The 12,866-nt window shown below is 53.8% G+C and overlaps 1 protein-coding gene across 2 annotated transcripts in view; it reads right to left on the bottom strand.

Annotated features, from left to right (window-relative positions):
* Window positions 1-12,866, bottom strand: part of ACSF3 (acyl-CoA synthetase family member 3) — a 51,135-nt gene that overhangs the window by 26,570 nt on the left and 11,699 nt on the right. For both annotated transcript variants that reach the window (XM_058846352.1, XM_058846353.1), the window contains exons 4-6: window positions 10,265-10,419; window positions 9,706-9,851; window positions 3,967-4,079 (exon numbers count right to left, since the gene is read on the bottom strand). In XM_058846352.1, the coding sequence (XP_058702335.1) occupies window positions 3,967-4,079; window positions 9,706-9,851; window positions 10,265-10,419 (414 nt within the window). The remainder of the gene's footprint in view (window positions 1-3,966; window positions 4,080-9,705; window positions 9,852-10,264; window positions 10,420-12,866) is intronic.

Below are 12,866 nucleotides of genomic sequence, written 5' to 3'. Positions count from 1 at the left end.
GCCTGGCACAGGTGTCCCCAGGCTGCTGCGCATCCCCGGAGCAGCGAGTGGATCTGTCAGGCTGCAGCACCTCCTTTGGGTGCCTCGGGCAGCCTGACCCAGCCCGAGCCACGTGTCAGCCCCAAAAACCAGCACAAGGCACAAAACACCTAGAGGAAGCAGCACGGGAGCGGCTGAAAACCTGAGCAAGTGGGATGCAGGGAGCACAGGGCTCTGAGATGAGACCCAAGGACTGGAGGAAAGGAATCCAGCACTCCAATCAAGGGACGGGAGAAAATGCAGGGAAGACCAGAGATCCAGCAAACTTTCAGCTAAGTAGATTATTGATCTTGAGGGTGTGCCAGGAACCAGCTTTGCAAATTACAGTGGTCCCCTGCTGCAAGCTCAGGCAGTTACCGGATGGCAGAGCAGGAACACTCCCTGCTCCTGCCACCCACAGGCTGCCTCCTCCTCCTCCTCCTCCTCCTCCTCCTCCTCCTCCTCCTCCTGTTTGGATCCAAAGGGTGCTGGCAAGAAAAGAGAGGGAGTGATGCCCCAGCCTAACGGGAGAGCCGGGGTTAGTGGGGAAGGAGCAGCTCGGTGGAGCAGGAGGCAGAACTCAGCCCAACGCGGGCGGGGAAGGCGCTGACCTTGCGAGGCTCCGCAGACAATTCCCTTGGCAAAGGCAGCGCTCTGTGCTCGCTGTCGGGAGGGCTCTGCAGGCACAGCCGAGGTGTGAACGCCTCGCAGATTGTCCTGACAATGCCTCAGCCCCGGCACAGAGATCAGCTGCTCGCAGGAGCCCGGAGAGGAGAGATGGCTCAGAGCCCAGCTCCTGCCGGGGTGCTCAGCATCCCCCTGGAGCAGCCCTATGGTGCTGGAATTATGGAATCACAGAATATCCTGATCCAGAAGGGACCCACAGGGATCATTGATCCAACCCCTGGCCCTGCAGACACCCAGCAATCCCCCCTGGGCACCCCTGGAGCGCTGTCCAAACTCTCCTGGAGCTCTGGCAGCCTCGGGGCTGGGACCATTCCCTGGGCAGTGCCAGCACCCTCTGGGGGAAGAACCTCTTCTGATATCCACCCTAAACCTCCCCTGACAGCTCCAGCCCTTCCCTGGGCCCTGCTCACCACAGGGAAGAGATCAGTGCCTGCCCCTCTGCTGCCCCTCATGAGGACACTGAAGACCCCTGAGGTTTCCCCTCAGTCTCCTCCAGCCCTCAACCACAGTCAGGCTCAGAGTCCTCCTGAGAGGGAGGCGAGGAAGGATTTGTTCATCCTTCTCACAGGAGGCAAGGAAACAGCCACAGGGTTATCTGGTGGCACAGGGAGGGTGACACCAACCAGCTCTTCCCATCCCTGGGCCAGCCCCTGATTTGAACAAAGATCTGATTTGAAATAAAGTCCTTTCTCAGACTGCTGGAGTGTGATGAGCACTCGGACTGTCAGATCCGCCTTGTTTTAAATAAATCCCACTGACGTTGTCTCTCCTGACATGAATTATTAACTGAGCACACAGTGCCAGCAGCGATGTCTGGGGCAAGCACTGAGCAGGTGAGGCTCTGCCTGGGACCGCAGGTGTGAGGCACTGGAATTCCAGCATCCCTGGCAGCAGAGGTGTTGTCACCATGGCTGCCACCTGGTCACGCCAGGGAAAGTCACACTCTGTGCCCAGGGCATATAAAACCCAAACTCCTGGCATCCCCACACAACCATCTGTGCCAACACATGCTGGGAGCGGGGACTGTTTTTCCCACCTTGTGACAGTCCCAGGGACAGAGGCAGCTGGCTCTGCTCTGCTCCTGGAAATGTTGTGGATGTCCTGGAGGTACCCAGCCAGACACTCTCTCCTAGGGTGGCCTGAACAGATGGGACCATTGCTCTCCCTTCAGCCTGAAGAAACTCCCAGTTAAACTGGGACCAGAGGAATGATGGGTGAGATGGAGACAGCTTTTCAGAGAGGGACCAACCCATGAGCCAATGCCCAGAGGCAAATTACCCAAGGCTGATGACTTGAATTCACCAGAACATTCAAAAGATCCCCAAGGGAGAGCCTGACGGAAAGTGAACCATCAGCAAGGGGCAGGGAGCCAAGGTGGGAGCTCCTGGAAGAACTGTGAGCTGTGGGTATGGACCTCAGCCACCCACACTGGTGAGAAACCACCAGGATAAAGGGCAATTCCTCTGCCCCCAAAATAAACCCCAGCAGCCTGAAGCCAGAGGAAAGAGAAGAGTTTTGTGAATGCCAGCTCTGTGAAGCCCTGAGGAGACTTCCAGCACCAGACACAGATCATCTGGGCTTCCCTCCTCTGGTCACTCAGTGCAATGAGAAGGAAGGAGTACTGAGCAGAAAAAAATATCATTCCATATTTTTTCCTCTCATAATTCAGTAGAACAACATCCACATTTCATCCTGGAAGGAGCTGCACTTTGGGGATTCTCGTGTCTGAGACCTAATTTGTAAAGCGCCCAGGGATCCCTGAGGGGAAAAAAGCATTATAGGATCATTATTAAAAGGGACACGTTATATTTCATGTCTCACTTCCACACAAGTGGAAAAAAAAAGGCCAGGAGCAATCTCTGGGATCAGAGGACAAACCTGTGAAATGTAACATGCATCCAGGAACTGGCAAAAACAGGGCATGGGGAGTCTCCTGCTCTGCTCACTGCTCAGCCACAGCAGTGACACAGAGTAAAGAGCAGCAAAAAGTTTGGTTTTTTTTAATAAAAGCCACGATCCATGGTCCCTCTCAGCTGTCCCCTGGGCTGTTTTACAAGTCTGGGGTGGATCCAGCTCTTACAGCATCGGAACAAAAAACACAACCTGAGCACAGCCCACCCACAGGGCTGCCTGTGGTCCTGCTGGCTCCTCCACCTGCCACCAGATAATTCAGACAAAAAAAGCTTTTCTTGAGCCTCTCAGCAGTGCTTACACCAGCAGTGTCCCTGCCACAGCCCAGGAAGCTCCTTTCAAACCCTCAGCATGTAGGTGGCTGGGTGAGAAGCCATTTCCCAGGGGAATGAGTGAAGGAACCTATTTCAGGTTGAATGTCACGCCTGCCTGTGTGCCACCCATGCGGTGTCACCTGGGGTCACTTCTGTCACACACAGCATTCATCTGCTCAGCCAAGCCCAGGCACCAGCAGGGATGGATGTGCCAGAGCAGCACAACACCCACAGGGAGGGTGTGGAGGGGAGGGGGCAGGAATGCAGACCCTGCTCAGCCACTTCTGTGGGAAGAGACAGGCTGGACCGTGGGCTGGGGCTGCTGCTGCTGCAGGGAACACCCAGCACCCCAGCACAGGGGAACATTATGCTTCCCCATCCCAGACCCCTGGCACACCAGAGCTGCATCATGTGGAGCTCAGCATGGAGCTTGACCTCCATGGAAACCTGATGGGTTTCCTCCAGTGCTGTTTCAAAATGAGTGCAACTCCCAAGGCCACCAGTCCTGCCCTTCCAATCACAGAATCATGGAATGGTTTGGGTTGGGAGGGACCTTAAAGCTCATCTTGCTCCATGGGCAGGGACCTTCCACTAGAGCTGGTCTTCAGAGTGAAACAGAATAGGTGTAGATTGGATATTGGGAAGGAATTCTTGCCTGGGAGGGTGGGCAGGCCCTGGCACAGGTGCCCAGAGCAGCTGTGGCTGCCCCTGGATCCCTGGAAGTGCCCAAGGCCAGACTGGACAGGGCTTGGAGAAGCCTGGGACAGTGGAGGTGTCCCCGCCATGGCAGGGGTGGCACTGGGTGGGCACTGAGGTCCCTTCCAACCCAAACCATTCCATGATTGCATGGACAGCACTTGTCCAGTCTATAAAGTACCACAGCTACAGGAACCCACAAAAAAGTACAAGAAACTATCACCGAATTCCTGGGAATAAGAGCAGCACGAGCCTCAGTCCTTGGGGTTCTAGAGGGCTGGGAAGGAGAGAACTTTTCCCAAGTGAAGAGCTTTTCCAAGTGTGGAGAACATGGCAGTACCTGTGTGCTGTGTTCATCCCCCTGGGCGTGGGTGGTGTAGGATCGAGCCCCATCCCTCAAGGTCTCGCTGGCGATGCGCACTTCCACGCCGGGCAGCGGGGTGCCCACGGAACCTGCGGAGGAGAACAGCATGGAAACGGGGCACAGCCTCCAGGAAAACCCAGAATCAGGGGTGCAAAAGGCTATCAATGGCATCTGCAGGCTGTGCTGGCACTGGAGAACTTCCTAGCGGGGGCTGTCCCTTCAGGAAGGCATCGATCCCACGAGTCTCAGGACGCTGCCTCTGTTTGCTGGGCAGGCAGTGCTGGGAATGCCTCTGAACACAAACGTGTCTCCAGCCCTGAACTGTCACTCTTGACCACTCTTTGAAGACATCTGCAAAACTTCAGAGCTCAGGAATGAATCTGTTTCTTTTTTTCTTTTTTTTCTAAATAAAAAAAAAAGAAAGGCACCACAAAACCTACACAAAGCTGTGAAAAGAGAGAGAACAGCGATTACTCTGCTCCTCCACAGCCTGCACCTGACAGGGGAGGCAAAGGCTTAACAGCTGAGAATTGCCAGGGATTATCTCAGTTTTAGGAGACATCAATACACTGGATAGAAAAACATCACAGGAGAAAAGCAGGGATCAAAACCAGCCCGTTCTCCCACAGGTTTCAATTTCAAAGCCAAGGATCTGCCACAGTGTCACAAGGACCACTACTGAGCTCCAAGCTGCGTCTGTGACCTGGAGCTCCCCAACCTACAGCTTTCCCATCCCCTGTTTCAGTGCCTGTTCCTCAGCAGCACTTGAGAGCTCAGCAGGGAAGGCAGCTCAGTTCCTGTGACCTGTGGGATGGGCAGCTCCTGCCTCAGCAGTCTCCACAGCACGAGGTGGCTCCTGTGGCAGAATGGGACCTGTGACCTTCATCCCCTGTGAGCAGGGAGGAGGAAAGCAGCTCACAGCAACCTGTGGCTCAGCAGGAGTGGACAGGACTGAGTTTCAATTGGAGAAGGACTTTTCACAAGGGCCTGGAGTGCCAGGTCCCACTACCAGATGAGATACCAGGGAGAAATCCTTCCCTGGGAGGGTGGGCAGGCCCTGGCACAGGTGCCCAGACCAGCTGTGGCTGCCCCTGGATCCCTGGCAGTGCCCAAGGCCAGCTTGGATGGGGCTTGGAGCCACCTGGGACAGTGAAAGGTGTCCCTGCCCATGGTAGGGGGTGGAATGAGATGAGCTTTAAGATCCCTTCCCAACCAAACCATTCCGTGATTCTATAAATTGCTAACTGTGCTCTTTATTCTAAAAGATGATCAATTTTTTTTCCCCTGAAGCACCTCCAGTTGATGCTTCCCAGGTCTGCCAGCATCATCTTGACACTGGGAATTCCCTAGAGCAGGGAGAGCAGGACCTGGAGCTCAGCCCTGTCTTCCTCTTGTCGCTCGTATTTCAGGCATTTGGGTTCAAGTGGCATTTTCCCTGTCCTGGTCTCATTCTCCTGCTGAAGCCCTGGAGATCTGCTATCCGTGACATCATGATTTTGTCTGCTACATTGGTCAGTTGCCATGGAAATGGATGTGTCGTCGTAGCCCAGATTTATGGCATCCCTGCAGGATCAGCCAAGAGCAGATGGGCTATGAGGGAGTGAGATTTTATTGCAGTGAAACTACCCCCGAACAATTAGTAAATCTGGCTGGAAATAAACACAAAGCGACGTGGCAGCTCTGTGATCCGTGTCTGCTCTGCTCAGAATTGCCTTTGGCATCCTGGTCAGCCAGAACAGGCACGTCCTCTCCTCACCACCAGCACCCCTGGGCTGCTCCCACCTCCAGGCCAGACACTGCCAGGACTCAGACAGTTGCAGCAGGGGAGGGAGGGAGCCACGAGCCAGAAGTGCCCTGAGGTACCATGTCGAGGTATTTATGGAATCAGAGAATCACAGAAGTTGGATCCCACAAGGATCATCAAGTCCAGCTCCTGGCTCTGCACAGGACAACCCTAAAAATCACACCATATGTGTTATAAACAATCTTGCACCTGCCATGGGAGGCTCCAAGAGGCCTCAAAGCAAGTAACAAGTCACAGAAAACACCCTCAGTGTTGCTTGGAAGGTTGCTGGAGCCACCTTCTCGACTTCTGTGGGAAAGGTTTCTCCAGGGTGAAAAACTGTGTGTGAACAGACTCCAATCTGCCCACAAAACATGGCACGTCTGTGGGCAGGCACCACAAAATCAGTCCTGGAAAGCTTGTGGAGGGAGCAGAAAGCAATGCAAGGAGCTGCCAGGGACTCTCACAGACTTGGAATTTTTCAAATCAAGAGCAGCCAGATGCCTTTCTGGAAGATGCTTCTTCCCTGGGTGCAAGCTGCTGACCTCAGCATGGAAATGGGCAGTGATTCATGGGCAGCAGGACTCCAGGATTAATGCCCACTGCTGGTCTCAGCCCCTGGGAATGAGACACCAAAGATCAGCACAGTGCTGGCACATCTGAAGGCACAGAAGAGGTGGTGACGTGTTCCCCACAGAGATTTGCAGATCACAGTTACTAACACAGCCCCACCAATTCCTCTCCTACTTGGCTAAAATAAAACCAGCATGTAAAACAAGTCCCTGGTGGAGAGCTACTTCCTTATGTTTCTGTCTGGAGAAGCTTTTCTGGTATTTAGGAAAAGTGACAAACTTTGAAATCAACATCTGTAAAGGCTGAAAAAGCTCCTACAATTGATTAGAGCTCCACAAACCTGACAGGATTAATAGAATTTGTGCAAAAAACAATGACTAGAACTTCCTTCCACTGTGTCAAAATATACCCTGTGCCAATTCCAACAGGTCAGCAGAAATTTGGGCCCATTCCCAAAGGAACGGCCCGGGCGGTCCTGCCTTCATCAAGCCACAATTGGGGTGATCAGAAGGGGTCAACACTCTGCACTGGCTTCCTTTTGTCCCCAGCCATAATCCTGAGGGGAAACTGGGGAGAAATCTCTGCTCCTTCCCCTCTGCATCCCTCCAATTTGCAGCCTCCTGGATGTTGAGCGATGCTGGCACCTTGCCCGCGGTGTCACCGGGCTGCAGGCACGAGGGGGTGACGCCGTTCTGCTCTCACCCGCTCTCCTCTGTTTAAAAAAGTTGTCAGCTCTTCCCAGATAAATTTAATTGGCCCCGTGCTCTGTGTCCTTCGGTATCTGGGTAGCTCGGTGCTGCTCCGTGCCGCGGTGTCCCGGGAGGATTGGAACAGGCCAACGATAAGGCACTCAAGGATCTCACTGTCAACAATACACGGAGTCCCCGCTGTAGCAGCTATTAGCTGCCTCTGATCTAAACCTCCAATTAAAGTGGTGATTAGGCCCAGTGAGGCATTCTCCGGCCATGAATTATTCATCTCCCTTCACAGTAACAGCACCAGGGGGGATTAGAATGAGAGCTGGTGAAAACAGAGGCATTTTAAGCAGGGTTTTAACCATATACAAGCAAACATTTATCTTTCAAATCTTTCATCTTTGCTGCTTCTGGAAATGAAAGCTCCCACACCCCTGTTCCTGCCACTTCAGACAGTGCTGTGGGTGGAGAGTGGGGACACACTGCTGGGGACACCGGTGGGGACACGGGCAGTACAGGCAGGTCCAAGGACTTGATCTTTCTCCTGCCACACCAAGTGCCTGGAAGAGGGCAAGGGAAGCCCCAGGATCTCTCCTCAGAGGCTCATGAATCACAAAATGGTTGGGAAGGGACCTTAAAGCTCATTCCATTTCCGCCCTTGCAACGAGCAGGGGCAGGGGACACCTTCCCCTTTCCCAGGTGCTTCAAGCCCCATTCAAACTGACTTTGGGCACTTCCAGGGATCCAGGGGCAGCCACAGCTTCTCTGGGCACCTCTGCCAGACCTGACCTCCCTCACAGCCAAGAATTTCTTACTAATATCTAATCTAAACCTAAAGTTAATTGTGAAGCCATTCCCCCTTGTCCTGTCACTCCAGGCCCTTGTCCAAAGTCCCACTCCATCTTCCTTGGAGGCCCCTTCAGGAACTGCAAAGCCACAATTAGGTCACCTTCTCCAGGCTGAACAATCCCAATTCTCTCAGCAGAGGTGCTCCAACCCTCTGATCATCCTGGTGCCTCCTCTGGGCTCACTCCAACAGGTCAAAGCAGTAGAGAAGGATGTGCGCTGCTCCTAATCCTGGAGAAATCCGCTGGCAGATGTCCCAGCCCACCATCAGCTGACTCTGAGATCTCTGTGGTACCTGGTGACCTCCTACCCAGCCTCTAACAGGGCACTGGATCAAAAGCTTTTTCACAGCTCCAGCAAATTATGCCTCAGCTTCACCCATCTGCTTCCCAGCTGACACTTCCTGAAATAAATTAATCAAGCCGATTCAATTATAGCCTCCTTTCTGTACAGTTTCTTGCTGATCCCCACCTTCAGGAGACACTTCTCGCCCCCTCAGGGCTGCAGGAGCCCCTGGAAGGGGCTGGAGTGACAGTCCCCAGCCCCTGTGCCTTGGCTGCACATGGGGATTTGTCCCCAGGTGCCCCGCAGCCCAGGATCCATTGGGATGATGTCTCAGCAGCACAGCCCCCAGCTCTGGGGCAGGAGCTGCCCTTCTGGGTGCCAGCCTCTGCATTGCCACACTGCTTTCAGTCTTATTCCTTTTCTCTTTTAGTCCCCTGGGAAATTTCTGGAGTCTCCACTCCTTTTTCCTCATGAAAATAAATAGGAAGCAAATATAGGAAGGCCACAGGGCCAGTGAAATGATCCCTGCCCTGTCACCCTGGGGTGTGGGGCTCACACAGCTCGAGCTCCTGCAGATGGGAGTCTTGTTTTTCCTGCCTGCTTCCCTCTCCTGCCTGCAGGGATGGGGCTGCTGGAGGAAGATAAAACTGGCTGAGGTGGGGTGAGGGAATGACAGTTACCCTGCAAAAGTAAAACAGAGTTTGTGTTTCAAGCTGTTCTCAGGCTGAGGAGTCAACGAGGGGGAGTTTTGGCTTCTCCTCTCCCTGTGCGACCCCCACGAGACCCAGCTCCTGCATCCCATGGGATTGGGGTGCTGTGGGAAGCTGTGACACCCAGGACCCCCCCTGGGGTAACACCAGTTCCCCAGGAGGCTGCATATGGTGCCATGCCTGCAGAGACAGCCTGTGGGGAGGCAGGTGGCACAGGGTGGGCACACAGATGGCCATGCTCCAACCACAGGGAGAGTGGGGGCATTTTGTATTTGCAATGTCTCAGATCAATTTATTTCTAGGTTCTAGAAAGTACAGCTATGGAGAGGAATCACAGAGTGTAGCTCAGAGAAGGGGGGGAAGACAAGGAGAGAACAGGCCCAGAGTGTACAGCGAGGTGTGACAATTTTGAATTCCTGAAGAGGCAAGAAACAGGCACTAAAATAAGAGTGAGCAGACGTCCTATTTTAAGTGTTCAGCACTGATGGGTTGGACAAGCACTGCTGTGTGGAGAATCCTGTGTGACACCACCCAGAAACACAACTCAAGGCAGCAGGAGCTGAAGAAACACTCCTTCAATTCACGAGGGTTTTGGAAGTAATAAAGCATCAGCCTGGAGCGTGGCAGCCTGGTCAGGCCAGCGGGCAGCACTGCCAGCTCTGCACACACAGCTTTGATCCCTGGGAAACCCAGCAGCCACTCCCCACACATCCATGTCCTGGCTTCCCAGTGCCAATTCCCAGCATCCTCATTCCTGCTGTGGCCTCTCCTCACTCACGTGCAGAGAACACCCCAGACCACGGCACCCTCTGGAGACTCCTACCTGGGACACGGACTCCATGCAAAGGGTTAGAAAGCGCCATCCCAATCTCAGTCATCCCATACCTCTCCAGCAAGGTGTGCCCCGTGATGCTCTTCCACTTCTCCAAGACAGGCACAGGCAGGGCTGCTGAGCCTGACACCATTAACCTGCACAGGGAAAGCCCAGGTAAGAGAGTATCCAACAGCACCTTTGCTCCAGGGAATTTGCAGCCTGACACAGGGGAACAAAAAGCTCTATGTAAAACCTGCAGCTCCAAAATCCTCACATCACAATCAGTCCCTCACATTCTCAGGGTGATATGGGGTTTATGTTCCAGGACAGTCTCTAAAAAGAGATCCTGGAATACAAGCCTGGGCTGCAGGACAAAGTCCTCAGGGTGACACACAACGAGCCCCTTCTGGCTTTGCCATGCAAGAGTGGCTCACAATTAAATAATGTCACCCTTGTTCCTGTCAAAGAGACACCAAAGCACAACAACCAGCACTGAAAGAGGTGATGTTGAAAGGAAAACCTGGACCATCCAGTGAGCCAGCAGCAGCTCTGCCCACAGCTCACTCACCTGATGTTTTCCTGGCAAAAGGCATGCACAAAATCCTGCACTTGGGGCTGGCTGAAATGCTCGTCATAATATTCCATCAGCTTGGCATAGATGGTGGGCACTGCCATGAACACACTGACACGGGGAGCTTGGGAGCTCAGGAGCTTCTTCCACACCTAGGAAGGAAGGAAGGGAACACGTGTGGATGAAAATACACCTTTGTGTATTTAAGATTTCTTGGAAGTACAGCAGGAAGCTGTTGTGTGCCCCTCGTCCCTGTCCAAAACAAGTTCCCAACTTTCATCACGCCCTCATTTCCCAAGGCACAACGTTCATCTCTCATCCCACCAGTGGATCCATCATCCCACCATCACTCATGAGATGATGGAAATGGCATTTTTCAGTCCTGTCACACTGCAGCCAAGAATTTGCTCATGAAGATGGAAGTTTGTGGCAGAATCAGTTCATTCCCTTATCAAGCACAGCTCTTCAAAGGCTGCACAAAGCCTCCAGTTTTCCAAAGCACAGGAGCTCTTCTTTGGAAAGGCACAGCCCACACCTGATATACAATACACAACTTGGAGCTCAAGGACTTCAACCTCTGAGGCAAAGCTGGGAAGAGGGAGATCAGGCACTGGGAGTGAGACTTCATGAGAATGGTGAGGTGCAGAGAGCCGTGTCCCTGGCGAGCTCAGAGGAGCCATCAGAATCCACAGGTAAAGCAGTGGCAGCAGGAGACAGCAGCTTTTTGGGAGGGCCACTACCCCAACCACACTCTTCTTGAGTGGAATATTCCCTGTGGGAATAAAGTTCTTCAGCTGCAACTCCTGCTGACCTGTGGGAACTACGAACGGGGGCAAATTCCAGCAGCCAGCTCTGCTGGGATGAGGACAACGACACCTCCGGCATGCGCAGCCAACCACGGGTCAGAGCCACAAATGTCACACCTGAGATTCCTCCCACACCTCACCACTCTCCCTGCCAGGTAAGCTCTTCCCAAGGCAGGAGTGATCCAAAGCCATCAATAAATCAGAGCCCCGCTGACGGCGCCTCTGTCCCCGCGCTCCAGTCCCTGCCCCGCCGGTGACAAATGTATTCCCTAACAGCTCCTGACACGAGCGCTGCCTCGGCGCTCCCCACACACGCTCAGCTGCACACGAGCCAGGCCAGGCAGGGATTGATTGAAGGTGAGCCAGGGATTCTCCTTCATGCTGTCACTCTGCCCCTTCCCTCCGTTCTGCTCGCTTGGGCTCCGTTTCATCCCTTTCTCCTTGGCTGCATCTCGCATTCTCCGCTGCTCCAGAACAATCAGCTCCTAAAAAAACCCTCCCAGCACCGGGTGGTTGTTGTTAACAGAGCAGGACACGTCCACAGAGGCACCGTGGCACCCAACAGGAGGGAGCTCACAGCCCTTGGTGGGGAGAGAAGAATGCACAAGGTGCAAACCCACTGGACAGCCCGGGAGATGGGACATGAGCACTGCAAAATCCCCTGGGAAGGGAAAGCAGAACTGGAATGTGACTTCCTGCACTGATGGGTGGTATGTCCAGAAAGGGAACACCTCACTCCCTGCAGAAACCCACCTACCAGCAAGATCCCTACCAGCCAGATTAGGCAAAATCCCATTTAGAGGGGTCTAACCTCCCTTATGCTCCTCCCAGTCCCTTTTCCCCCCAGTTTCTTTCCCATTCTAGGCAGCAGGGTGGAGAAGGATCTCTGCAAAGCCCTGGCTGAGTGGATCTGCTCTCCTCAGCCTGGTGGGCAGGGAAGGACGCGTGATGGCAAGCAGGGATCAGGGCTGTGCCGAGGGGATTGAAGGGAAACAGATGCTCAGGGGTTGTTCAATCCTTGCTGTGTGATTTTGTTTTGCCTTCCCAAGTCCCTAGCAGCTGTGGGAGCGCAGGCAGACTTCCAGTCTGGCCATGCAGCAGAGTTTTTGTCACATGACTTTGGATCTGAAAAACCCCAAATCCATCTAAACAGAGCAAGCCTCTCTTGCACCCCAGAGTCCCCTGTCCCCACGTGCCAGCTCAGCTCCTGCCTCAGATAAAATCCTCCCTCCTGCACTGTGGCCACAAGAGCAGCTTTTTCCGTGTCAGTCCAGCTCACCCAGCAACAGCCCCTTCCTGAGGATAAGCAGCTGCCTTTGGATTTGTGCCACCAGCTGCTGGGGTGATCTGCTGACAGCCAAACCTCTCCACCTGTTCTGCTCCTGCTCAGCCAAATCTGGATCCTTCCCATGTGTTTCAGCAGGACTAAGCCGTGGTACAAAGCTGGCAGCCCCGGGTCCAAGCTGGCCAGAGGGCTTGGCACTGTCCAGCCAGCTGGAACAGCTATTCCTGGCTTCTAACTGTAACTTCACAGTTGAGAGAAGGCTCTGGGAAAGTCTCATTACCTGGGACTAATCAATCAATCGATCAATCAATCAATCAACCCCGTGTAAGGCACCAGCTTTGTCCTTGCAGCACCCAGCATCTCCTGACAGCGCCAGGTTTGGAGCAGCACAATCCATCTCCCCTGGGTTATCCCACTGTCACCATCACCACGTTAGCTCCCTGTGCACAGGGCACTGGCAGCCCAACATTCCGTTTTGTTTTGCTCACCTGACACCTCCAAGTGCTTT

The sequence above is a fragment of the Poecile atricapillus genome, chromosome 10, assembly GCF_030490865.1.
Source record: "Poecile atricapillus isolate bPoeAtr1 chromosome 10, bPoeAtr1.hap1, whole genome shotgun sequence".
Classification (NCBI taxonomy): domain Eukaryota; kingdom Metazoa; phylum Chordata; class Aves; order Passeriformes; family Paridae; genus Poecile; species Poecile atricapillus.
Note: the sequence above shows the minus strand (reverse complement) of the source record. Positions and strands in the feature narration are given on the sequence as shown.